General features: G+C 35.5%; 1 protein-coding gene across 4 annotated transcripts in view; it reads left to right on the top strand.

Annotated features, from left to right (window-relative positions):
• The window catches only part of zormin (spectrin and immunoglobulin domain-containing protein zormin), a 799,654-nt gene that overhangs the window by 209,786 nt on the left and 564,751 nt on the right, over positions 1-25,117 (top strand). For all 4 annotated transcript variants that reach the window (XM_081744925.1, XM_081744924.1, XM_081744928.1 and 1 more), the window contains exons 12-13: positions 724-915; positions 6,671-6,864. In XM_081744925.1, coding sequence (XP_081601051.1) covers positions 724-915; positions 6,671-6,864 — 386 coding nt within the window. The remainder of the gene's footprint in view (positions 1-723; positions 916-6,670; positions 6,865-25,117) is intronic.

Raw genomic sequence — 25,117 nt, 5'->3', positions numbered from 1 at the left:
GGTTGTGGAATCTTCAACTTCTTACGAAACCTTCTGTTGTACCTAATATAGAAAAACTAAAAGGTAAAAATATCTAAACGTGTAACTGTCCCAGTCGTGTTATCTATATATGAGTTTGTCGCTAACTTGCAGAGACGAATAGAGGCTACGAGTTTTCGAAAATGAATTTTGGGGGAAATGTTTGGCGCAAGAAATACACAGAGATAGGTGAATTGAAAACTATTTATGAGGAAAATAACAACTATTTCTATCCTGATTTAGATTCCCGATAATGCCAAAGTTTGAATAAAGATATAAATAAAATTAATTAAAAAAACAAAACAAACAAGTAAATCGAATCTCATTTTAGTTTGTAGGATACGCCTTATATTGCATCAGTATAAAGAACAACACAACTCCAATAATTTAACTAATTAAAAATAGTTATAGATTGCCAGATATCATACGAATTATAAAATCAGGATATCGAAGGTGAACGGGACAGTATGATCGCACGGAGAGTATAAAATTACAGTTGGAAAGCGCTTGGAAAAGAAATCTCTGATTACACGAAGAAGGTAAGAGGACGATAAAAAAGAAGGATCTTTCGTAATTGAGCATTTCTGACCGGATTAGCATGTTTGTCCAATGACAAACTGATCATTTCTGTGGTAATGAAGCTTAGTATTTCTTAAACCATTGAGTTGTTAATGTGAGATAGTAAATAGTTCTTTTTAATTCCAGGGAACATACGAATATGGTTGCCAGCTTTTAAGCGCTGCAATGGTACTACGACAGTCATGCAAATTACCTGTAGAAGTAAATAGTAATCTGTCTCAGAAACTATGGCAAGCGTGGAAGCAATTACAAACAGTTGGCCAGGAACAAATGACCAGGCTGCGAGTGTCAGCAGTGTTTCATCGAAGCGTTGAAGAAGTGAGTAAAATTTTAATTATGCATTAAATTTAGTTGACTGTTTCGAGAACTTTTACTCTAGATATAACCAATTTTCGGCTTTCATAAGATATTAACTATATATACAGGGTGCTTCAAAACGACACCGAAACGTTTTGGAGGTGATTCCTGACACCCAAGATAAGACGAAAAGTATAAACCAACCTGGGTGCACAAATGCTCCCTTTCGAAGTTAGAAGCTGCCGAAAACATAAAAAAATGAACTTCAGAACTTTAGAGAACTATGAAAATACCTCAAATACGGTGGGACCTACCGTAGTCGGGTCAAGACTACACTAAGGAATTAATATGTGTGCTATCCAAAAATGCAAGTTTCAGAATCTTGCAGTACTCACGCAACAATTTTTATAGTGGGAGTTTGGCTACGGGGATATAATTTGAAGTACTCACTAACTATCTCTCTAAACATTGTTGCGGAAGTACCGCAGGATTCTGAAACCTGGATATTTGGACAGGGCACAAACTAGTTCCTAAGTGAAGTCTTGACCCAACTACGGTAAGTCCCATAGTATTGGAGCTATAGACCTTTAAATTCTTTTTTTTATGTTTACGGCAGCCTATAACACCGAAAGGAAGCATTTGTGCACCCAGGTTGGTCTATACTTTCTTGTCTTACCTTGGTGTCAGGAATCATCTCCCAAACGTTGTCGGTGTTGTTTTGAAACTCTCTGTACCTAGTACTGTGTTTCCGAAATAATGGAAATATATGAAAAAAATGCAACTTACCTCATTGATACGGCGTGGAATCACCGTTAACTTTCATAATACTTCTGATTCGTTTTAAAATTGAACCATATTAATCGTGAATGATCCCAGAGCGTATTGTACTATTCCTCATGCAAAACAGTACTCACTCAGTTCCATCAGCGAGGATATCTGCTCCGGATTAGTTGAATTGGAGTTCAGTGTCCCTTTTAGTATCGAGGCAATTTGAGACGTAAACCTGCCGCTTAACGTGGGATCCGAATCACATGAGCTTTCGTAGGGAATTAGCTCTGGTTACTGCACGCGAATGTTGAATGTTTTGCTTATTGTTCTCTAAGATAGAGACAATCATGTGGATGAACACAAGGTCTCATTGTCACACCTTGAGACCCGTAGTAGTACATTTTACCTACCCTTAATATTTGGAATTGTCAAATAATAGAATTCGTAATTGTTCTCTAGGGCTAGGGTAAATGAATGATCCAACTGGTGTCCTTTCGTAGGTAAAAATTACCAAGATTCAAATTTGGGGATGTTGACGTAATGTATCATCTTTACGTTTTGAAACTTAGGGAGAGCACTTAGTCTAAGATAATTAGTGTAAAATTTTAGAACCTGGAACCTGATACATAACTACTAAAACATGTTGATATGAAACAATAATTTCAAACTTTGAACTTTAGTGCAACTCATAGTCTAACTGGTGGAAAGTTATCTTTAGCGGCATCTGATTGGTTGATCCCTACTTCAAACTCCAAATTTTTGACAAAATCTGATAGGTAATTATTTTAATCTATTCATATAGACACTATAACAATTTCAAACTTTGAATTCTAGTATTGTAACTATGACTCATACTATGAGGTCATTGGTGTGAAAATTTAAGACTTGATACCTGATTCTAATTATTAAAATCGATTGATACGCAACAAAAATTTACACTTCGAACTTTAGACACAGTTCACAGTCTAAGATCATTAGTGGAAAGTTATTCTTGATAAAATTTGAATAGTTGATCAGTTTCAAAACTTTATTTAATTTTTTTTATAAAGTTTCAAAATTTTTGCTTAATTTTCTTTCCGATCATTGTTTTAAAATTTTTGAACCTTAGGATTATAGTTACGAATCATAGTCTAAAGTCGCTGCTGGAAATTTATTCATGGTGCAATCCGATCGGCTGATCAGTGTAAAATTATTCTTGTCCAATTTGATTGACTGATCTCTTTTGAATCTTTGATTAATATTTAAATAATGTTTCAAATTTTTGACTTAAATTTTTTCGATCACTGATTGATTTTTTAAATTTTGGTTTGAAAATTTTGTTTGAAAATGTTTTGAACATTTTTGTTCATTTTTTTTAATCACTGTGTTAAATTTTCTTGTTTAAACCTCTTTCTTTAAATTTTTCAAGTTTGAAAATTTCTGCGCTCATTGGAATGTTTTTATCAAATATTCTAGTTTGTAATAATAAAAAAAAATCACTACCTGAAAATTTGTAGATAATTGAAAAAAAACATACAAGTGTAAGAGAAGTATCGTAATAGTTTACAATAAAGAAATACGGCAACACTATTTACAAGAATTCAATCATGATGCAATCATACATGTCAGAACAAGTTTAGGTAATATCAGCAGAATTGTATCACATCCATTTATAATTGGTTTTGATACATTTTGGTTGTACATGAAATGAAAAACACAAATTAATTAAAATTAGTTTTATTTTTACTTTCTTATAAACTCATACACACTGGTTGGCTAACCACATACATCCATGTCAGATATGATTTGCATATTGTTTAAACAATTTATTTTGCACTTCTTGCACCAGTTTGTCTTCAGCATATAATTTTAATTAAGGCTGAAGTCCTCCCAAGTCTATGGCAATATCTATACGTGGAAAATCAATGTCTACTGTGACAGATAAACTATCAATGTGTATGTATCCAGGAACGATGTGGACAGGCTTCACACATCTACTTATTTGTTGTACGAGATACAGTGTAAATTTTTCGCACCTTTCCACAAATACACTTGAAACACACTTCAACTGAACATTTTACACTCCAATGAACTTTCAAATTTGTTCCACTCAGCTTGTGACAGGTATACAATATTGCGAGGCACACGCAGTGTACTTACGTAAAAGTACCATTTTCTCACCAAGTAGTGTACGTATCACCACTTCATTGTTTGTGCTAAATAATTTCACAATTGTCAAATCCAGTACTGCCATCCTAAGCGAAAAGACCTTAACTCCACATTTTTCGAAAATCGAGATATTGCTATGGGAATGTTCGTAGTACAATTCTGCATCTATCTAAAGTGAAATTGACGTGGTTTGACCAATAGGTAGGGGGTAGTGGCGTCATGAGTGTTTACCTTATGTTCAAAACTGTAACTGAAAGTAAGCAAAAAGATCTTAAGTGGCAATTCATAAGCAAAAATATTTAACTGTATTACTACACAAATTTTAAATCGTGAAAATATATTTAATAAAGTTTTACTGAAATACAACAAATTTGAACGTACAACCCAAGCCAAAACGCGTTTTGCCTTTTCTCGAAAGTATGTGAAATGGAGATAAGGCCTTTTCGCTTAGCAGGGCAGAGTATACCATCAAAATAATCATTAATATGGTCAACTAGAGAAAGTAATGATTTCCGCTCTTCAATGGCAAATTGCATAGTTCTGCTTTGCCTAGTCTTATGACAGGTTCAAAGGAGGTAGCACTTACACCAACAATCACATGCTCTGTTTTGAATGTATTTATGGTAGTAATTGGCAAACAGGAATTCTTCGTATAATTTAACGTTAGTTGTACACATGTTTCCAACTAGAATTCTCTTGCTCGAATGATTTCATCACTAACCATATTGTTGTTGGACGTTCTAAGATCCAATGAACACAAAAATAAATCTACTAAATATTAAGATGTGATGATATTTCATGGGAGGTACTAAATTGGAATTGATGACACCTTCCAACTAATCTTTTGTAGAATAATTATACAAATCTGGTATTCGATAAGCTTAATAGTTCTTGTTTCGTGGCTTCCATGGGTAAATATCTTCCAGTTAAAATAATGTTTATCATTTTCAAGAAGGACCAGTAATCTTAATCCAAATTTTATAGGAGTAGTTTGGCTAGATAATATTCTATAAAGTACATTCTGTTGTAAATTGGTAATTTTTGTAAATTATTTTAACACATGTGTCTTTAGAAATGTAAACAAGTAGCCATGATGTTATGATGAATACTATTTAGAACGATACCTATATGTGAGAGCAAGAATCTATGTATCGTAACGAATGTGATACAATTCTGCTGATGATATATAAGTTAGATCTGACATGTATGATTGTATCACAATGTTGCACTATTTCTTTATTTTAAAGTTCCGATTTTTTTTTCTCGTAATTTTTTTTTTTCAGAGACCTGTAAGTTTCCAGGTAGTGAAAAATTTTAAACATAATTTTCAAACTAAATTTTTAAAGAAATTTTCACTAAGTGCAAAAAAATTTCAAAATAAAATTATTAATGGAAAATTTTCAAAACTTTTTCAATGAGTACAAAAGATGTTTAAAATCGAAAAAAAAAAATTAAAGATGTTCAAAACAGAAATTTAAAACAGTAATAAAAGAAATTAAACAAAGATTTTCAAATTAAAATTCTCGAAGTAAAATTCTAAACCAAAATTTTCAAACCAAAATTCTGAACCTAGAAATTTAACAAATCAAACAATGATCGAAATATTTTAAGCAAAAATTTTGGCTTGTTCAGAAAATATTAAGCAAAGATCAACGATTCAAATTTCATAAAGAATAATTTTCCACTAATCAGCCAATCAGATTGCACCACGAATAATTGTTTCCAGCACTGACGTTTAGACTATTAGTCGTTACTACATTCCTAAGGTTCGGAAAATTTTTAAAACAGTGATCGAAAAAAAATTAAGCAAAAATATTGAAACCTTTTTAAAAATTTTCAAACAAAGATTTGAAAGTAATCAGCCTTCAAGTTGAATCAAGAATAACTTTCCAGTGTTCAGCCAATCAGATGAACCAAGAATAACCTCTTACTAATGATCTTAGACTGAGTTGTGACTGAAGTGCAAATTGTGAAATGGTTATTGTTTCATATCATTGGGTTTTGATAGTTACCTATCAGGCACTAAGCCCTAAAATTTTACACCAGTGTCCTTAGACCATGAGTTATCCCTAAATTTCAAATTGTTAAAATGATATATAACATTCTCAAATTTGAATTTCAGCTTTTTTACATATGAAAGGACACAAGTTAGATCATTCAAATTTACCCGAATCCTAGAGATCAATTACGATTCTTTTATTTTTGACAATTCCAGAATTTAAGGGTGGGTCAAATATGCTCCTTCCGGTTTCAAGGTACTTATGTTCGAAAAAAGATAATAGGACCTTGTGTTCCCAGTATAGAGTATGGTATAGGCCACCAACGTATATTTGGCAAAACATAGATAAGATCAACCCTGCCGTGTTTTAGGTATAGTTGCTCATGGTATTCTGTTGCCCTGTTTCTTTATTTTAATGTTCCGATTTTTATTTCGTATCTTTTTTCAGTGACATGTAAGTTTTCAGGTAGTGAAAAATTTTAAACATAATTTTCAAACTTTTTTTTTTTTTTTTTTTTTTTTTTTTTTTTTTTTAAAGAAATTTTCATTAAGTGCATACAATTTTCAAACTAAAATATTTAATAGAATGTTTTCCAAACCTTTTCAATGAGTGCAAAAAAATGTTCAAAATCGAAAAAATTAAGCAAAGATGTTCAAAAAAGAAATTGAAAACAGTAATAAAAGAAATTGAACCAAGATTTTCAAATTAACAATTTTCAAATCAAAATTGAGTAGATTAGTGAACTTTATTGCTCATTATTAAATGTATCTCATTAGTCCAATGTCCAATAATGTCCAATAATTTACAGTTGAAAAAGAATAAAGAAAGAAGGGATTCATTAAAACATCGTTCATTTTCAGCATTGTGGTCAGTTGAAGGAATTAACTCAGCAAGTCAAATCTACATCTTCATCAGAAGATCCTTCCAGGAAAAGGTCACGATTTAGAAAATTCTTGACGAACAGGGAGCGGTTGCTTTTAGAAGTAGGAAGAATGGTTCGTTTAGGCAGATTACTTCGCTCTCGACTGCGGGAACCTTTATGTGCGGAGCAAGAGTAAGTAGTCTATTAACATATACTTATAAAATTATGTTTTTCGTTTCATTGGAAATGAAAAACAAAACTTGACTCATACTTGTTGCCTAACAAATTTGAATATTTATTCTCTAAGGTACATAAATACTCGACCAATTCCGTTGGTTATGGATGTCGCGTAACATGTGACTATTTCCATTTCAAAACAGATATGGAGTATTGTTTATCGATTTTCACTTTTCTTAATATCTAACAATTTTAGGTTTGAATTTCAATTCTTCGCTATATGCAAATAGTATTAGTTAGTTGCGAATGAAATCTCCACTTTCACGTCTGGTGGGAAATTCACGTCAGCAAATACTAAGGTCATGCATCTAACGTTACAAGCTCTATGCACAGCCAGCAAACAGGCTAGAGTGCCCAGTCTGTCAATCAGGAGGCAGTGCGTTGTAGAACAGGGTCGTATGAACACACAATTGCGAATGATTTTTCTCCACGGGGAATTCAAATTGGCACATTTTGTACAGCAAGCTGAAGAACATTATTATTAAATATTATTAAAACAATAACTTTATTGTTAAAACTATATTATTAAAAAATATGCAATTGGGCCAGGAATGGTGTATGAATGCACCATTCGCAGTGAGTTTGTCAAATTGCATCTTGGTGACAGCATTGGAAAATTATCCCCGTGAGTACCGATCAACACCATGTTGGGATGAGTTCCTGAGGAACGCCGTGAAAGCAGACCCTCGAGAAAGTGTTTGTACCATTGCAGACAACTTAGGCATATAACTGACGTGTTGCCTCCATTCAATTATTCAGGTAGAAAGGTAGAACTCGTGATTGCCACGTAAGTTGACACCGGCCAACAAGAATCGCTATCTAGAGGTGTAAATTTCTGTGTGTGTAAGGAATAATTAATGAAAGTTTCTTCATTGGATTGTCACTTTTGATTAAAAAATATATCTGATATGGCAATTGTAAGTAATCAAAATAGTTGTTGAATCTTGATCGAAGTCCAGGGCGGTTTCCAAAATTCGTAGCTGTTGCTAATATGATCTATAGTAATGTTGATTCATCATATTTTTCTCCATCGAGTTGAAACCATCATTACGAATCACTACAGAGTTGAACTCCATGAAATGCACCGCAACTTTGCTCACAAATTTCCAGAAGTGTTTAAAAGGAATAGTGTCGTCATGCTGCACGACAGTGTACGCGGAATTGTCGTTCAAACGTTGTTAGGGACTCGCCGTGAGTTGTAGTATGAAACCCTTCCTCATTAATCGTATTCTTGTAACGCCTCTCTCACCAACTATCATATTTTCCCATACCTTGATCTCTTCTTGGGAAACAAGACCTGTCTTGACGATCGAGGGAGCAACGTGTAGCTGAAGACTTCTTTGTATCACAGACTCCAGACTACTTTTATCGCGAAATCTAATCGCTGGCTAAGCGACGGTGAAAGTGTGTAGCAACAGACTGCGACTACTTTTGATTAAGGCTATGGCTACATGAGGATGCGTTACCCCCGCAGCGAACGCTACCTAGGTGGCTACTCGGTAATTTTACTTTCGCCAAAGTTATAAATCATCCTGTGAGCCAGTCAGGGTTTCCAAGCCTTACTGCCACACCCTTATTCTCATTCATGCGAACCACAAGAGATAGCTCTATTTTATTACATAGATTTTTCTATGATTAGCTAACTTTTCGGAATTTCCTTGTATTTTTGTAGATTTTCTTTTGTTACACACACACATACTATATAATAGCAGAGTTCCAATACTCCAGTGATTTATCCACAGACCCCAGCACTCCCCTAAAATTTTCGGACACCTCCGGAAATAAATTCCTTACACCCCCCAACTAAAGGGTGCAATATTAAAAATTTTTGCTATTTTGGTATTTAAAAGATTTTGAATTCTTGTTTTTTTAAGTGCTAATAGAATAAAGAAACTTACTTTCGACCAGATAAATTTTCAAGGAAAGTTCGCAACACAAGATTGAATGGAAATCAAATTTTACATGGCTACGATCTCTCAACAACGTTTTATCAATCGAATGCCCACGATTTCGCCTCGCCGTTACACCAAGCAAGAGAAAATCGACGCTAATTGGCTCTGGCTGAGGAAGGAAATCCAATGCAATCGTTCTTTTGCATCAATGAATATGTAACTCATCAACGTATTTAAGAAATTTCCAATTTTGCGGCAGTTGTAACTGGAAGACTAAAAGAAAGAAAGGCAACAACGAAAACCATAGTTTTTCGGTCTTTTGTTAATGTTGTTTATGATGAGTGCATATTGTAACAGCATCTGGGGATAGAAGAATTTTTTGCGTGTGCTGATTGTGTTACATTGTTATATTTCGTAATATGGCTGGAAAATTTATGGACAACTGGTTGTTGAAATCAAAGAGGAAGGAAATTTGTGACAGATAACCCATTAAAGAAAGCTTAAGAGTTTGTTCAAAAACACAAGGTAATGTACGTAAAAGAAAATATTTTTAGACTAACTTAGTATAATAATTCGTAATGGGTTCTGGTGTACTTTTGGCACACCACATTCTGTAAGATGTGCATGTAAAATTCAATACTTTGCATGAAAATACATACGCTACCGCTCATGGAAGTTCGGAAAGTGATACAAACATATAAAATAGAGGTTTGACGTAAGTGCTGTGAGACAAAATACAAATGCAGCTGTTCATATACCTATATTGATCGCTACAGCGATGAAACAAAAGTAAATCTCAGGAAAGAATATTATCTGACAAAATTACTCACACTTTCGTTTCATCAAAGAAACTGTCTTTTGTAGATATAACTGCTTTCACTATTTTTGGCATCCGCCTCACTAGTTTTTCCAACACCTTGGTTCAATAGAGTTCCAGTTGTCTAGGAGTATGTTCCACAAGTCATGCTGTAATGTTGGGCACTGAGTTTGCACTCGCCTATCAAGTTCATCCCACAACTTCTTGATAGGGTTGAGATCGGGTGATGGCGGGGGCCATGTCATCAGCTGTAGGATCTCTGCTTCAGTTTGGGCTTGGAGGTACGTTCTGCGAAGTGCAGACGTGTGTTTCTGATCGTTATCGTGAAGCAAAGTGAAATTTTGTTCAATTAAACGTAGACCAGACTGAATGGCTTGTGTTTGAAGACTTTCTCGATAATCATCTTTTCGCATAATGCCATCGGTTTTAGTTAACCCGCTGACCTTAGCATATGAAAAACGTCCCCAAACTAACTCAGACCCTCCACCATCTTTTACTGTCGACATTATGCATTCCGATAGCATTTTCTCACCTGGGGATCTGCGCACAAATCATCGTCGTCTTTCTCCAAACACTTCAAACTTAGACTCGTCGCTCCACAACACACGTTTTCATTCTCTGTTCGTCCGGTTTTTGTGTGCGCATGCCCACTGTAGTCTTTTAGGTTTATTACCACGCCTAAGCAACGGCTTACACACGGACACACGCCCATGTAAATTTGATTCCTATAGTCGCCGTTTCCTGGTACTAACAGACACTTCGTTGGAACGCGTTCTGTTGACCTCTGCCGTTATTTCCGGTGCTGTTAACCTCTTGTTACACTAACTGAATCGTATTCGCATATATTCAGCCTCTTTTGTCACTCGAGACGGCCCTGGACGATCACGATCTGCATGTGTTTCGCAAGTGGCGTATCGTCTTATTGCATTGTTAACGGTAGATTTAGCTGTCCTTAACTTTTGGAAATTTCTCGTACTAAATACCCTTCTTTATGAAGGATACCAGAGAAAAAAAAAGTGGTAAGTGCTATTAAGTTACATAGCGTGTTCAAAAACAGTCACAAAAAATTGTCAGTGCTACAGGAAGTAGAGAAGAATATTGACGGAAAGCCGCATAAACTTACTTAAGCTGGGGAAACAAGTTGGCTGTCTTACGAGGGTAGTGTTCGAATTGTTGTTCAACATCATGCATCTATATGCATTGCGTTGGAACGTATATATGCAGAAGCTGGTGACTACTCTTCTGACGCTGGGGATCTTCTTTTGCTACTCAGGAAGAAGTCAACAGTCTTCATACTTGTGCTGGTTTTCTCAATCCTTGTCCCTTTAGCTTGTCTGAGCAAACCTCTTCAAAATTTAACAGAGGGTATGACACTGATCCAAGCTGTAACTGAGACAGTTGTAGACACTGACCTAGATGACGTGAAGAAAGAATCAGACGAAATTTGCGGAAAGACCGAAGATGATAGTGTTGCCATGGAAGCTGGCTCTGTGGAAGGACAGAGAATAAGGAAACTTGGTTTCAAATACAAAAATTTTACCATTAAAAATATGAAAACAAAATTCTCTGACTTCCAGGAACTAATAAATTTTCACACAATATTCCTGGAAAAGGCAGAAAATCTTGAATTTACACGAATTGGAAAACTATGTAGGAAAAGCGGCAATTACATGAAAAAATGATTTTAAATATACAGAAGATATCCAGGAAATTTGGCAGAACATAAAACTCTTGTTTCTCTCGCCTGTGAAGAAGAGAGATGATGTATGTTTCCGACTTTATCTGCAATAGCTCAACGAATTTTGCTGCTTCCAGTGGGAACTACTGGAGGAGTTGAAAGAACGTTTTCAATGATGAATAGAATTCTTTGTTCTGAACGTTCACGACTCCTTCATCATAATGTAAAATCATTAATGAAAATCTCAATTGAAGGACCAAATATGCCAGACATTTGGAATCAAACAGAAGGTAATCTGGAGTATACACAGTACCTTAAAAATGCCTTAAAAATGCCTACGTTAAATGGCTGCAAGATCCAAGGCGAAATGAGACACTCTGAAGAAAGTTAACTGTTGCAGTGGTCAACTTTAGTCTGTTATGTATATAAAGCAATGTTTATCTGCAAAATTTTATTTGTACCTCTTGTGTTTGTTTCATCATATCTGAGTAGAACTTTTTTTTTTTAAAATTTTTGGGAGGAGTAATTAATCATGTTTTAGTGGCATGGTTTTTCCTTATCCACTCCTCCGAGCATAATTATATTATTATTCTTGTATACATGTATTTTATATCTTGTATCTAGAAGTTCGATAGTTCTCTTATCTTGAGGTTAGATCAGAGGTCGGTTTTTAGTATCAGATTTAAAAACCTATTCAGGATAGTGCCTTTCAATGTTAGTTTCAGTAAGAGCTTTTAGTTTGTTATATTTTGCGTGCAATCAAAAATATTATGGCAGTAATATTTTTGGTTTCAGTAATTTCAATTAATCACAGACATGAGTATACTTCTAAAAATGTCATCTATGTCACATATATACAGGGTTATTCAAAAAGCGTGCCGGTTTTGGATTGTCTGGCAAATTTTTGTTTCTCGGTTGCCGACATTGGTTTGTATTGTCGCTATAGTCTGAATTTCTCGCATTTCTTTAGTCTGTGTCTAGCCATGGAACAGTTTACTATAATGCAACGTGTGCTAATTGTGAAAACTTTTTATCAAAACGGAGAAAATCAGGCAGCAACCGTCAGGCAACTTCGCGAAATGAGGCACCGAATGAATCAACAGTTCGCAGACTTAAAAAGTTCATTGAAACGGGTTCAACAGTGAACATTAATAGTCCTGGGTGTTGTTGTAGTGGTCGTTCTGAGCTAAACATTGTGGTGATTGGTGACAATAGTGAGTTTGACAAACAGAATTACTGCATGCCAGCCCAGTAGAGGAGTTCATATGCCTGACGTAATTCATCATACTTGAAATCAGAATGTGTGATGAACATGTTTATGAATTTTGTTAATCTGTTTTGAAAAAAATAAAGTTCATAATTTGATGTAACAAAACCGGCGCGCTTTTTGAATAACCCTAGTTGTATTTAATTATGTGTATATGTGAAGCAGTGTTGTATTCTTGATAGCGACATGACAAAAGATCAGAGAGCATTTGTCTCTTGTGGCAATTATAAGGCAGAAAAGTACATTTTGTGTTCATTCTTTCATCAGGCTTACTGCTTAGTTACTTTACATAGATTCCGTTATGGTTTATTTTTCTGTGTTTGACCACCGTTCTTAAGATTTTTCGGCTGTTGGGACTTTGTTAGTAAAGCCTGGGTTCTTTCTCGGGGCGGTGATAATTTTCTATGTATTTTTTTTTAAGATTACCTACTCTTAAAATTTGTAAAAAAAAAAAAAAAAAAAAAAAAAATCTAGTTAAGAAGACTATAATAGTATACGACCTTAATGCAAGATTGCACTCCCCTAGATTTTTTGAACACCTCCCTAAGATCAAAATTCTGTATAAATCATTGCAATACTCTGCACAAAGCATCTTCCAAGCAGCTGTTTCTTGCTAAAAATCCCGTTGCCTGGCAACACATCTTACCTTTTTTCCCCTATTTTTAGATACCTTTTACTGATTCCGAAACCGTAGGTGATCTATTGTTCCGAAACACACCAAATATGCCCGAGCCGATGTATTCCGTGCGTTTTTATTGCTTTCACGTTTGCAGCGCATTGCGATTAGCAATCCATATTTAAATACATGGTCAGCGTATTCCAAGCATACGCATGAGCCTAAAAACGCGTTGCGAACGCATCAGATAGACGCGCACTAAGCAAGCATTGGATTTTTTTTTTCCCCTTTGGAAATTACTTACTCAGGGCGGATAGTTTATTTGCATCAACCGAGCATGTTCGGCTAAAGTGTCACTTTTTGAACTTTTTGTCTTTAACATTGCTACTGCTAAATTTCTACGCACTTTGCGTAATTTTAATTACTTACGTAACTCACATGCCATTAGGATATAATTAAAACTTCTTTCTTTTTTTTTTGCAAGGATTTCTTGAAGAAATATACATTCGAAAACACTAGGTTTGTACATTTTGTTAAAGACTTTTCGGTGTTCAATTATTTGTATTTGGTTGGTGTCCAACGTTGATTTCTACATCGAGATTATACGAGACGTGATACTGAGTTTTAATGTGGGATTCAAAACTCGTGAGTACCTTCGGTGCGAAAGATTCGTATCGCACCGTCTTTCACACTTATAGCACGTATGTTAACCATATAGCCAAAAGCAATCTCATTAATTAATTGTAAAAAAATAAATAAGGAGAATAAAAAATGTCAGCAAAGTGAAGCAGTACTGAACTATTTAATAATTAGAATGTTAGAATTGTACTCTAAGGGACAGTTCAAGGGCTTAAAAATATCCTGTTGACTTAATCTCAAGAGCCCTCAGAAGTAAAATTTCGATGGTATAGCGCTCTAGTACTGTAGAATACATAAAAGTTTTGGACATATTATTTAGAGCTTAAATATTGCAAGGATCCGTACACCACGCATACTATATGTCACATATTTTTACAAGCATACTATGAACACGTGTTTTTACGATTTGTAAATAAACAGTGGCAGACGACAGAAAAAAAACTCTCACCTACAGGAAGAGACCCAAAGAACCAAAGTTTCACGAAGATGGGCTTTAAAAGGAACGTTCAAGGAAGAGACCGGCATCAGTGCCTTGTACTGATCGTTCATCACAATCCCTACTCCTGCAACTCCTTTTGGGCTAAGGAGTCTTAACCTTCCCGAGACAGTTTTGTGCAAGGGAATCCATTCTAGAGCATTTCTATTTCAAGTGTGCCCTCGGAAAATATGTGGAACATACTTCAGCCCCATCCCCGCCAACCTCTTATGGAGAAAACCTTCTCCTTGCTTTGGGGAAAGAAATGAATGACCTCGGTTGTGTTGTCAATTTGTCATTCAGTCGTTTGGTTGCGGCGAGTGAAGATTGTAAGCTACTTAGCATGGCTAACAAGACAGTGCGTGAAATAATTCAATGTGGCAACTCTGTCAGCATTCAACTATTGAAAGGTCTCGGCCACAGCAACTTACCTCTTCTCTTTCGAGGGAGATACGGAAAAAACATACATCGAAAGCAGCGCCAGCAAGGGCACATTTGAAATAGAATGGCTCTACCTCCTTCTAACAGCTTTGTGTTAGGAGACACCGATTCCGTCTCAGGCCGAGGCATCATAGTATACCAAGGAGGGCCTTTCTATTCAACGCTGAAAACTCCTATTTAAGTTCATTACAGACTTAGTGAAAGATCTTAAGAGTTTGTATACAAACTTTATGCAACATTCTTTTACAATAAAAGGTGAAGGCCCTTTCTCTCTCCGTTTTTAACATCTTACGGAGCAAGGTTTAACATGACTAACATTTCGCTAACAAGCCTTGAGGTAACGATGTTAAGCTCTTTCATTCAAAGTTGATACCACTTTCCATGCCTTTTCTCTTGCTCCTTTATTTTCCACTTAAGAGTATTCAGTATTCACTCGCATATTTACATACATTACTTGGTGGACAAATAATAATTTAAATGACAATTGAATTTTTGACATATGACAGTCTGTTTCTACTGATGTGCACTCATCGAGGGATCATATGTTTCAACGTACTTCTACCAAATTTTAAATTTAAAGTTTTTATGCATTTCTCCAGGTTTTGTTTTAGTTTACTGAAAGGTGAAAAAATTGCTTTTTTCTCAAACGTTTTGAACGATTTTGTTTATATTTCATGAAACAATTTTTCAATAACCTCATACTATGGAATAAAGTGGCGTGAAATTAAATTAGCATGAAGTGCAAATTTTGAATGTTGTGCTTCACGTTCACTAAGCTAGATTGCAACCTATCATATGGATGAACACGAGCTCCTATTGTCTTTCATTGAACATGAGAACTCTGAGAAGCACATCTGTTCCAACTTTAAATTTTTGAAATTTTCAAAAAAAAATAATAATAATAATAATTATTCTCTAGAATGTAAATTTTGCCCTTACATGAGCAAAAGAACTACCAAAATTTAAATTTGAGGATGTTGATTTAATATAACACCTTAACGCTTGGAAACTTAGGAACAACTCATGATCTAAGGTTACTGTTATAAAAGTTTAGGACTTGGAACATGATTGGTAATTATTAAAGCCAATTAATGTGAAATAACAATTATTTCTTACTTTAAACTTCAGTCACAACTCACAGTCTATGGCCATTAATGGAAAGTTATCTTGATTGGAATTTGATTAGTTGATTCCTACCTTTTAGCTTCAGATTTTGGGTTCGAAAGCTGATACGTAATTATTGTAACTTATTGATATATATCAATAATTTCACACTTTGAATCTTGTAGTTGCGGCTCATAGATTAAGGTTATTGGTGGAAAAATTATTCTTGATGCAGTCTGATTGGTTGATCACTTTCAAATATTACTTGGTTTACCACACACTCATGTCAGATAAATGATTTGAATATTGTTCATACAGTTAATTGTGCGTTTCTTGCAACGGTTTGTCTTTACCATATAATTTTAATTCCAATTGAAATCTTCTGAGATCTATGGCAATATCTATAAATGGAAAATCAATGTCTATATTATCACAAATAAACTGTCTACCAATGCATGTATGTATTCAGGAACGACGTCGACAGCTTCATATATTCTACATAAGTGTTTTACGATATACATTGCATATTTTTCAAAATAGTATATTCTCACAAATACACTTGCTTTGCAATACACTTCAGCAGAATGTTTCCAACTCCAACGCACTTGTAAATTAGTTCCGTTCAGTTTAGAACGGGCAAACAATATTGCGAGCCACATGCAATGTACTTTCCTAATGTAAAAGCACCATTTCGTCACAAAGTATTGTGTGTAGCGCTACTTTATTGTTTGTAACTAATGGTTTCACAATTCTCACATCGAGTTTATCATGAAAATAATCACTAATATCGTCGACTAGAGTAAATAATATTTTCCAGACTTCAGTGTCGAGAATTGCCGTAGGCAAAGAGACATTCAACAAGAAAACGTCACTCTTAACTAGCAACATTCATATTGGACTAAGGAAGAAATTGGTCAAGTGCTATATGTGGAGTATTGGACTGTATAGTTTAGAGACTTGGACATTATGGACGTTAGAGAAGAAATATTTAGAGAACTTCGAAATGTGGTGTTGGAGGAAGATGGAGGAGACAAAATGGACAGAACGAGTAACAAATGAAGACGTTTTAAAACGGATAGGAGAAAAGACGCTTCTGGTCACCATCCTTTGTAGAAATTCCAACTGGATTGGACACATCTTGCGAAGAAATTGTCTTCTTCATACCGTAATAGAAGGAAAGATGGAAGGAAAGCGAGGAATAGGAAGAAGAACACAAGTGATCGATAATTTGAAAAATAGAAAAAAATATTGGGAGTTCAAAGAAGCTGAAAAACGAGAAACATGGAAGAAACATTTCCAGGCCCAAATCTAAAATTAAGAAAAAAAAAAAAAAAATAAAGAAAAGCTTCATTAGTCCCGGGACCTGCCAAAAGGCAGAATACTTAATGATACAAGACCGGGGTATGTACCTTTCTAAGTTCGGTCCATCTCGTTCCCTTTCGTGGCTAAAATTTGGAAGTTCTTCACCTAATTTATCCTATTTGATAAGAATTTATCACGTTATATTGTTACATGAATGAGTATAGGAGTCGGTTCTCCTTCACAGTTCATGAGAACATTGATGCTTCTTTGTCAATTTGGGATGTGTGTGTTGTTGATTCACCCCTTAAATTTGGAAATTGTCAAAAAAATTAAATTTGTTAAATGTTCTCTAGGACTCTAGTATATAACTTCGTAAATTTATATGGCTCATCCACTTCTATGGGTGAAAAATTGCCGAAATATTCTTATTGCCATTTGCTTACCAAGCGATTGGGTATTGACAATTTATTTTCTTTGAGCCTTTACTGCATGATGACCATTTGGTTGAGTATATGCATTAGTTCTCTTATATAAGATACCAGTACCTGGATGCCCGCTCTTAATTTTGGAATTGGGTATGTTAACCCACCCTAAATTTGGGAATTATCTGAAGGTAAAAGTTGGTAAATGTTTTCTAGGACGTAAATATATATACCTCTGTAAATTTGGTTGGTTCACCTTGTATCCTTCGATGATAAAAGTGCCAAAATTTTACACAAGTAACACTATATTTTGGCCTGAAATTTGAATTAGAATGGGGCGGGATTTTGAATGTGGTACCGTAAATTTCACTGAGGCTTTAATGCAAGATATCATTTGGATGAGTACATAGTTTTTCTCTTGAATAGGTCATAGGTATCATGATACATCTCCTTTGAAAATTTTGGGTGTACATAGACTCATCTTTAAATTTTGGAAACTGTCAAAATTAAAAATTCCGGGTGGGAGGGAGCAATGCTCTCGGACGGTACATTCAATCACATACCAGATTTGTTCGATTGGGTGCAGATCCGGCGAATTGGGGGGGCAGCACATCAATTGGAACTCGCTACTGTGTTCCTCGAACCACTCCATCAACTCCTGGCATTGTGGCAGGACGCATTATCTTGTTGAAAAATGTCACTGCCGTTGGGAAACATGGTCGCCATGAAGGGGTGTATTGTCTGGCATAACTTTATGCATGTTTTCCGCTTAATAGTATCTTTTGCCCCTTGAAGCGATGGAAGATATGAGAAAATCAGTTCGCGTAATGCAATTGACCTTAAATTTTTTTTAAGCTGTGGATCCTGGTAAAACAACAAAACATATTACGTTTGCAAATGCAATTTACACAACAAATAACACGAATAGTGTGACAAACGAGGAAAGCAGAGAAACGGTTATATGGTAAGACGACAGAATCAAAAATCACAAGCTGAATGTTTAAAGTGTATAGCAAAAAAACACGCACCTGAATATGTGGCCTAGTGGTTAAGGTACTAACCTACCAATCAGCTGATCCATGTTCGAATCTTCATCAAGTGCACTTTTTTCTTTTCGTCGAAGGAACAGCCATTACTTGTAGTATTAGAGTTTTGTTAGATTTTTCTTACTCTTGTCTAAGGTAATAATATAAAGCTGCAAGTATGATTCTACCTAGGTAGATCAAAAATAAGGGTATTCTAGATTTCTTTCCATTAATAAAATTTAAAAATAAGCTTACACCCTAAACTAAATATACAAGTAATTGGATTGAAAGTAGCAAGTTGGTGAGTCACCACCGAGCAGAACAGCAAAGCAAATATAACCTGAGACGCTTTCAAGTGCCTGTCGTATCTCTGTCTTAACTGTGAACTGAACACAACTTTTTTTAAAACACAGCGTTGTCAATGAAACACTGATCTATGTGAAAACATAGACAAGAGGAACGAAACAATATTAGTATATTTTGTTTTTTTTTATTATTAATGTTTCAGTATGTTGAAAAAAGAAATCATGTTCACTATTTACTGAGAATATGATTAATAAACAAGTGTTCAAACGGAAGGTCATATTCTATTTGGGAATTCTCACGTGAGAATAAAAAGAATGTAACATTTATGGAATCAACCCTATCAAGAGATTGATACCTGATGGAAGTTCATTTAGTTTATGATCCAAAGTTAAGTTGTAGAACAATGTCTCATATAGTCGCGGTGTTGAAAGGGATATTAACTTCCAATGAACCAACTGATCAGTCTTAGAACTATCAGTTCGAGGAAAGATGATCGGTTTGTGAACTGTGAAAGGTCTCTATTAATCTACAAGTCATGGATGGAGCAATTTCCCCGTAACTCAATATGGATTAAAGTAACAAATCTGCGTATAAAAGATGATCGCTCGCTGAAATATTGTGACCCATAATTAAACTTGATTTTTTAGCTTCCTAAAATTGTGCTTCTAGGTTCCTAATATGGGTTCAAAAGAATTGTAAATATCTTCTGAAAATCAAAAACTAGAATACACAATTCGTTTAAAAATATAGTCTGGAGCAATCTTTAAAGATCAGACACGAACTAGTTGAAATGCTCATTTTTCGAACGAAAAGAATAAGTTTATGGAAATATTATTTGCGAAATATTCAATCCTCTTCCCCAATAGAATAGCATATCAATTGAAGTGAAATGAAAAAGATCCAAGTGAATCCAACAGCTATATATCTTCTAGATTTATTTTTAACAGCTAAAATACTTACTTACTTTGCCCAGTTTATGAGCACAAAATGGGAAATTAAAATATTGTAGCAGTTACTTTGCCTTCTTTGCTCGAGTTGGAATTTCCGAAAAGGATGGACCATGTCATCACAAATATGTAAGGAGGAGTTGAAATGCCGAGTTTCATCTTACTATGATGAGACTCGTCAGAAACTCTCTGTTTCGGAGTTTAATACTCCTTTCCTAGCTTAGAACATTCATTGTATGAAAGTAACATGAGAAAAACCCGACCAGAGTTAACTAACAAAAAAGTAAACTTTGGTAGATGAACTTCGGGGTCATCCTTCGCGAGCAGTAGTGCACATTGAATTGTTAATAGTACAAACTGGAGGAGCGCAATAGGCAGAAGTAGTGGGGGGAAAAGCGCCTTAAAGATTCTAACTCGCTGTGTGAAGGGTAACAGTACTAACACTGCTCCACGCTGTGGCACCACTTCTTTTGTGAAGTGCCTTATGCAGAAAGACAGCTTTTTGTGAAAAAGGTGGTGGAGTGACGAGGGAATTATCGGATTAATTTAAATATTAATGAAAATTACTAATCAATGCTCTTAATTATGCAAATCCCTACTTGGAGTGTCAATGGTGACCTCCTGCTGGAGCCGCCACTACCACACTTATTATCTTCGTGAGCATGAGAAAATAGATAAAACAAAATAACATCTCAGGGTTTTAATTTAAAATATCTCAGGGATTTTTGGTTACCACAGCTATGGTCTCAGCAGCTACTTATAAAGGGTATGGCAACTTAATAAGGTTAAATAAAAAATCAAATGAACATGTAGCAGCCTGTTTGTTTACCCTTTACACTCATAACTGGGTCCTTTTTGGTTCTCTGGGCGTGAAGCCTTCCTGGGCCCCATTCAGGAAGGTGGTCAGAAATACTAGAGTAAAGGAGTAGAATGTTTCCTTAACTCTCCATCCTGAAAGAAAACATCAGAATTAGCAATAGGGTACTCACCACACAGGAAAACAGAAACCCTCTCGCTACTGGTAGTTGATATAGATTTATTTTCCAGCTTGAATAGCAGGTTGGATTTTGGTAAACACACACTGATTGCATTTGATAAACACTTTCTTACTGATATCAATGATGAGAATTACTTTCACTGGTGCACCATTAACACACTGAAATTTTAATATTTCATATTACACTTGGTAATAAACACACGATCTTACTAAATTTCATATAGAGATTAAATAATACACACTGGAGATCTCACTGACCTCCCCAAATGGTAAGCACTTAAGCAAACCGAATATTTCTCCTCATATAATGAGTTTATTGTCTCTAACCGTCTCTATAGAGGTGAGGAGTAGAGAACATAAAAATAAAAATAAAAAAAAAAACAACTGAAATCAATTTAGCAAATTTTTTCACAGTTCCATTTCTGTTGATTCGACGAAATAAAGTCCACTTCTTTGGGAGTCTTTGCACACTTGAAGGGACTCGAAATGTTTATGTGAAGATAATCACACGCAGGATGCTACTAGTTTATGAAGTTATCATGTTTATGAGAATCACACAGTTCCTGGACGTTGATGACGTAACTAATGGAAAGACGTCAAATCTAGTCAAATCTGACACAGAAGATAGTCAGTACAAACTAATCACGAAGTTTGGTACTCTCCTTCGTAAAAGTTCAGGAGGGCCCTGTCATTTAACTGGGACAGGCCAATAGATCTCGAATGAGACCTGTTGAAATCTATTTTATCATTTCACGTCGAGATTTCGCTGCAGTGCCAACGCACTATATGAAAGTTAATTTAACTGGTTATACTTCTAAGTTTAGCAAATGCATGGCCAGCATAGCGAAAGTTCGGGTGTATGATAAGAAAAATAACAATAAAATGCCAAAATAACGAAGTGTTTGAGATTAGAATTTGGTTGCACAGTTTCTTTCTCCACTTCTTAATATCTCACATATTAACTTGTGATCACTAACTATCACTTAGTAAATATGACTATCACACCCGATTCACGGTACATGTAATATCATGTACTTTTATCAACAGAGCTCCAGGGAGCCGACGTGCTACGCCGCTCTGGGACTTCACAGCAAAACTCCAAATCACAATGTCCCACAAAACCTTCAAACTTCTGTCATTTCCTGGAAATTGAGCGACTCGCTCTTCCAAGAACAGAAACAAGGAGTTTTGATAGCCGGAGGCTAAAATGTGGGTGGTCTATCCAGCCAACAACGCTTGAGACCGCCAAACTGCACTTGCAAAGAACAAACCACACGTGACATGTGCTGCCATCACTGCAACAAGCGGCAGTTTCAAAAGCTCCTGTCCAAAACAGTTGTCCATTACAGGAACTATGTAAACAATACTTATTTCACTCCTAATAACTATATACAGAATAGGAAAACATGGTTATACACACATTAAGATATAATAATATACACTGAACATAATTATATATAGATACACAGATGACATTACATATTTTCCGCGTAAGGAATCTTTTTTCCATGGTCTCCCTATGCGTGTCTGCTAAATCCGGCTGCCATCTTGCCAGGAAAGAGAGAGAGAGGGAAACATCTGTTGATATTAGCAAATTTTGAAAATGCACACAAGATCTAAATGTCTTGTACGTATGGAAACACGATGACAAATCAAATCATGAATTTTAACGGTCTTTCCAAGAACTTATGAGCGTAATACGGTAATATTAATAAATTACACATGAAAATAATCAAAATAAAATACAAGATTTCAAACACGCAGTGCATCTCGGGAAAATAGATATAGGCCGGTCGGCTGACGATAACGGTCGTCGCTTGGAGGACGCGTAGAGCTCGAGAGGTGAGACATTCTTTTAAAATGTGTGAAAAGCACACGTATAGAAATTGAAAATCTATCATAGCGACGTTAAAAATTTTATGACTTTTTACACAAAGCATGGAGTGCGTCTCGCAAGCAATGTTTCCACCTAGGGATTCTATACAGAGGAAGCTTCCAGTATACTTCCTATACCATTATTTCTGTCCTTCCATGTTCATCTAGGCTTTTCTTCTCCCTCACAGTAGCCAACAGTTTCCAACAGACTTTCAGCGCAGAAAGCTGTCGCCAAGAGAAAAAAATCTCTGTTCAAGCTCTCTCTGCATCGTGAACTACAGACTTCGATATACGAAGTAACTAAATATAATATATTCTTCTGATATTCTCATATGCAGAATATGTAAATCCAATGATGCATGTAGTTATATACATCCTACTTCCCGTTAATGAGATGCAGGCAGATACCTAATGATATTCATAAACCTATGAAAGATGTACATACATGAATAAAATATATATCAAAAGAATATTAATACTACCGTATTGCGCTCTGTGTTTACCCCAATAGTTATCATATTATTACATGATATGCAAATGAAGGCTAATTAAAAAGGCAATTGATTTATTCACAAATTATCAGTTTAATAAGGAAATGTGCACTCATCTGCATTTCGATATGCAGATGAAGCAGAGGGCACTCGGCTTCACACAGCTGCATGTATGACAAGGTTCGTAAAGGTATGAAGTGACGGCATGGCAGAATTAGGAGGATCCTCGACTCACATGCAAAGGTGCCTGGGTTCGATTCCTGCTCGAGTTAGTTATTTTTGTTTTAACCAATAAAGTCGCCATTTGTAACTATAAGTAAAATATTAATTCATCAGATGGTTATAATAAATAAAACAATAGAAATGTTCAAATCAGTTATAAAAACTGAATATTTCATGTTAAGGAGCAACAAAATGTAACCTATTCCGCGTTGTATATTGATGCCATGGGTTATATTATGTCGAGCACAGTCGTTGTGCTCTTGACGCTTTGTGTCCATATCTGTGAACAGTGTGCGAATTGACTGGACTTTTGCAAGGGGGTGAATTGTGCTTCAGACGACAATAGCATGGCAAACTATGACAGTTGTAGTCAGAGGCGTCATTTAGGGAGAACAGGAGGGGCAATTGCCCCTCAAGAGTTTGTGGAATAAATATACTTTAATCGATTGTCTACTAATATAGTAATAAAAAACGTAAAAGTCTTATGTCGGTGGTGCTCTTGCCCCCCTCAAGCGAAGTCTGAAATGACGCAGCTGGTTAATAGCATACATCCAGTATTAACAAAGGGAATTTCTCCCTCATCCCCCTTGTAATTCGCACACTGCCCACAGATAGGGACGCGAAGCGTCTAGAACATTTTAACACAATGACTGTGCTAACCATAATATAACTCGTGAGATCAATATACAACGCGGAACAAGTTATATTTTATTGCTTGTTAACATGGAACATTGAAAGATCTGAGTACTAATTTGAACATTTCTATTGTTTTATGCATTATAAGCATATGGTGAATTAATATTTTATGGCTACTTTATTGGTTAAAGCAGAAAACAAAAAAAGCTGACTCGAGCGGGAATCCAACCCGGGACCTTTTGTACGGAGGTTGTAGATGCTTCTAACTCTGACACGCCGTCACTTGATAACTTTACGCGTCGTGTCACATATGCACGAGTAGCAATGTTTAAGACGCTTTTTCTGCACTATTTCTGGCTATTGTGCTCTCCCAGTTTGTAATATTAACACTTTGAATGTACACTACTACCTCGCGAAGGATGGACCGGAAGTTCATTTACTAAAGTCTGCTTTCCCCTTGTAAGAAATGGTCACCTGGTGTCCGCTGGCGTACTTGGACACTATTTAGAGAATGATCAACTATGCCTGAATGAAAAAAAAAATCAGGTGGAAATACACACGACGAGAAGTTATGGGGATTGAAGTGAAGTTTCGTAATGAAACTCTATAAGAAACAAATATTATTGTAGCCGCAATCAGTCACCATCAATTGAGAGCGCAACTAAACACTTCATACTTAGGTAAGAAATAACCGATCCGTTGGGGTAAATAATCTGTTAATCATGTCTTCAAACCTTATAAAAATTTACGTTGTTTTCGTTTGCGAGCATCACATTCTGTTTTTCAATGACTTCCAATGCAAAACTTAAATCCGCTATTACTACTTTCCTTGTGTTCACTTCCTCCTGAAATGTTATATGTGGGCATAGTTGACCATTCTCTAAATTGTATCGAAGTTTTGTCAAGTTTCCAGTGGACGTCAGCTAACCATTTTCTTTCAAGTACTAAATGTATGCAAATATTCATTTCAAACGGTTCATTCGATTTCTGTAATGATCGTACAGACAATCACGATACATCTTTTACATACTGACCGCGTATTTAAAACTTGCCCCC

This window comes from Thermobia domestica, chromosome 17, assembly GCF_964235325.1.
Source record: "Thermobia domestica chromosome 17, izTheDome1.hap1.1, whole genome shotgun sequence".
NCBI classification, from domain to species: domain Eukaryota; kingdom Metazoa; phylum Arthropoda; class Insecta; order Zygentoma; family Lepismatidae; genus Thermobia; species Thermobia domestica.
The sequence above is the reverse complement of the archived record's forward strand: the minus strand, read 5'-3'. Positions and strand labels throughout refer to the sequence as shown.